The sequence below is a fragment of the Tasmannia lanceolata genome, unplaced genomic scaffold (genome assembly GCF_043159265.1).
Source record: "Tasmannia lanceolata isolate RefF3 unplaced genomic scaffold, GAP_Taslan_0.1 ptg000002l, whole genome shotgun sequence".
In the NCBI taxonomy this organism is placed as follows: domain Eukaryota; kingdom Viridiplantae; phylum Streptophyta; class Magnoliopsida; order Canellales; family Winteraceae; genus Tasmannia; species Tasmannia lanceolata.
In genome coordinates, this window is record NW_027518679.1 from 31,460,028 (window position 1) to 31,463,247 (window position 3,220).

Here is a 3,220-nt window from a genome sequence, read left to right on the forward strand (position 1 = left end):
AACCTAAATAGAGCATATCCCACATATAACTTTACCAAACATCAACTTACAAGAAAATTTCGGTATTAACCTTCAAATAAAAAACCATCATAAAGAAAATAGAACTCAGTTCTTTCTAGTGTGAATCAGTTACTAACAAATGCTATTAAAACACCACGCAACTCGATCATCAACTCGCTAAGTCTGATCCAATCGCTTCCTACACTAGTAGATAGGGTTGATCTAGCCTCTCAAAGCATAGGTCACACAACTCTGAATCCTATGTTTGCTGATGGGCCTGCTTCTACTTTTTGATCGATCCAGCAAGGCACATGCCCACATCGAGCAGCATCCTTTGAGTTGGGCAAGTAACCTCCCGAATGGAATGGTTCCGTAAGCAGCTCTAGCTTTAGATTCGTAAGGCTAGCCTTCCCACCCCCTACAAATCAAAGGCTCCGTACAACCAAAATTCATTAGTAAGCACTACATATAGCATGGTCTGTCGCATGTCAGACCAGCCACCTCGTGAAGGGAGACAACAGCTTTTGTCTTCATTCACGATGTGGCTTCTCTCATATGCAACGGGCCATCCGTGAAATGCCTGCGATGGACGCTAGCAAATCTCTTACATATAACCACAATATCATATTAAAAACAATAAAATAGTTATTTCTGGGAAGTGATATTTGTGCCCCTTTTGATTACTTGGGACACCCAATAGCAGTGTACGTGGCAATCAGCCCCATTGAATGCTTCTGACATGAAGTACATCAGCCCCTCTTCAGTCATTGATACTCTGCTGATGGGTGTCCCAAGTAATTAAAAGGGGCGGATATATCTCTTCCCTTATTTCTGTGACATGAAATTGCAAGGCCTTGTTCATTTGGATTTTGAGAATTGATTTCGAGTCCAAAACTAATTATTGTGAAGTGTGAGTCTAATAATCAGTTTTGGGCTTGAAATCAATTCTAAAGATAAGCATAAGATTCAAATAATTTCACAAGGATCGATACAATGAGATGGTGAGACACTCCGAATGAAAACGCAAAACAGAAATGTGTGGGGTTCACCACCTTGACATTTGCATTTGGGTTTAGCCTATTTGCAATGCAAGGCACTAATCTTTACACCTTGTTTTTCCGGTCAGAGGCATCCCCTAATTTTTCCTAGTTGGGTACAACCTATTGGAACACAATACAGTGTACTACTATAGAATAGTGTGTCTCACCCGTCATTAATCCTCACCACATTTCTCCTACTCACTATAGAATAGTGTGTCTCACCCGTCATTAAACCGAACCATCCACTTGATAAACCATGCTTTGGATCTATAACGGCCCCCAAATAATGCCAATCAATCAATTCAACAGCCAAAAATACACATTATTTGATGTTACCATTGCATAAATGGCGTATTTTTCGACCCAAATGAGATCCAAAGCAAGTACTTTCAAATGAGTAGTTTAGATCAATCAAAGGTGTGCCTGACTTTGCCGGGCTTGTCACGTTGGATTACAATTGGGTCTTGCCCTATTAAAGCATTCCTTCATACATGTATTCTGCAAGTTAAGACTCTCCCTATCACTTTTGAGAGAAAGTTAACTAAGTTATGGGAGTAAGATTACTTCCCTTCCATGCCAATCACTAACCTAACCTAACATCATTCTCTTTATTCACTTCAAGAGCTAAAGAATATAATACAAGAAACCAAAGTGTAAAAAACGTATAAATAACATTCCCCAATGAGTGAAAGCTAACCAATGTAATTAAAACCTTTGAAGTGCACGCATGCATTTCCAAACAACCACCCTCATCTTCCACCACATTTCTCCTATAAAAACACAAGAAAAGACCCTTAAGAAATGCAAAAAAAAACCCAGAAAGAAATCAAAGAAAACACAACCCAAATGGCAGGAGAATCAAAGAAGGCTACTTCCAAAACCACTCAACAAAGCATTGGAGACAAAACGTTTACAGGATTAGGCAACCTCATAAGGCTTCTCCCAACAGGAACAGTCTTTATATTTCAATTTCTCTCTCCTCTCTTAACCAACAATGGTGAATGTAACACCATTAACAAGTACTTAACTGGTGTTTTACTCTTACTCAGCGGTTTTTCGTGCTGTTTTGCGTCTTTTACAGATAGTTATACTGGGACTGATGGGAGATTTCATTATGCTATAGTGACTAAAAATGGGTTGTGGCCATTTTCGGATTCGGAATCTAAGTCGATGGATTTTTCTAAGTATAAGCTACAATTTGGGGACTTTGTTCACTCTTTCTTCTCTTTGATTGTGTTTGGGGTTGTGGCGATTTTAGATACAAACACTGTAAGTTGTTACTTTCCATCGATGGAGTCGAGCCAGAAGACATTGCTAATGGCCTTGCCTCCTTCTGTGGGAGCACTATCTAGCTTTGTTTTTATGGTTTTCCCTAACAAGCGCCATGGCATAGGGTACCCTACAACTCAGACTACAGATGAGTCTTAGTGTTGTGGACATCAGTGTATGGTATAGGGTACCCTACAACTCAGACTGCAGATGAGTATTAGTGTTGTGGACATCAATGTATGGCATAGGGTACCCTACAACTCAGATAGTGTTGTGGGCAATATTATTACATTCTATGATGGGTACCTTAAGTGGCAACTATTTGTTCTTTAGTTAAGTGGTCAAGTCATGTGTTATATGGGATCATGTTTCAATAATTGGATTATAACAGTACCCTTTGTATATTTTTGTTTATTTATGATTGATATATAATGCAATTATTTAATATTTTTCGGCTGTGTCGGAGAGCTTCTTAACATCCCTCTGCATTATGTGAATTCTAGGGGACACCCTGTACCTGTAGGATGCCTCTTAGGATTGATAATCATAAGAAGTTTTGAACATGGGTCCCCATGGCGGTCTATAAGGCACCAACATACTCAAAATTGAATTGAGTCCAAATAATTAGTTTTGGATTCAAATCAATTCTCAAAATCCAAAATGAACGGAGCCTAAGAAATGCTGAAGCTAACGAAGGGTGTCCCCACCCCCTTTGGGGGTAGGACTATTTCCCTACGGATGCACGCAATCACCCGGAAACCACGCGCATCGGGTAAGCAAGGGGGGATTCGAACGCTCGTCACTGGGGAGCAAACCCATGACTTTACGCCAAAGAGCCACACCCTTCCGGGTTTAGGCTAAACACTTGATTATTGTTAACATTGATATTACAATTGGGGGTGTCCATGTGG

At 40.0% G+C, this 3,220-nt stretch overlaps 1 protein-coding gene across 1 annotated transcript; it reads left to right on the forward strand.

The window, feature by feature from the left end:
* The first annotated feature begins 1,829 nt into the window (after nucleotides 1–1,829).
* Nucleotides 1,830–2,767, forward strand: DMP2 (transmembrane protein, putative (DUF679 domain membrane protein 2)). The gene has a single exon (XM_077387462.1). It carries the CDS (start codon nucleotides 1,842–1,844, stop codon nucleotides 2,466–2,468), a length of 627 nt encoding a protein of 208 aa, XP_077243577.1. The 5' UTR covers nucleotides 1,830–1,841; the 3' UTR covers nucleotides 2,469–2,767.
* The last annotated feature ends 453 nt before the right edge of the window (nucleotides 2,768–3,220 follow it).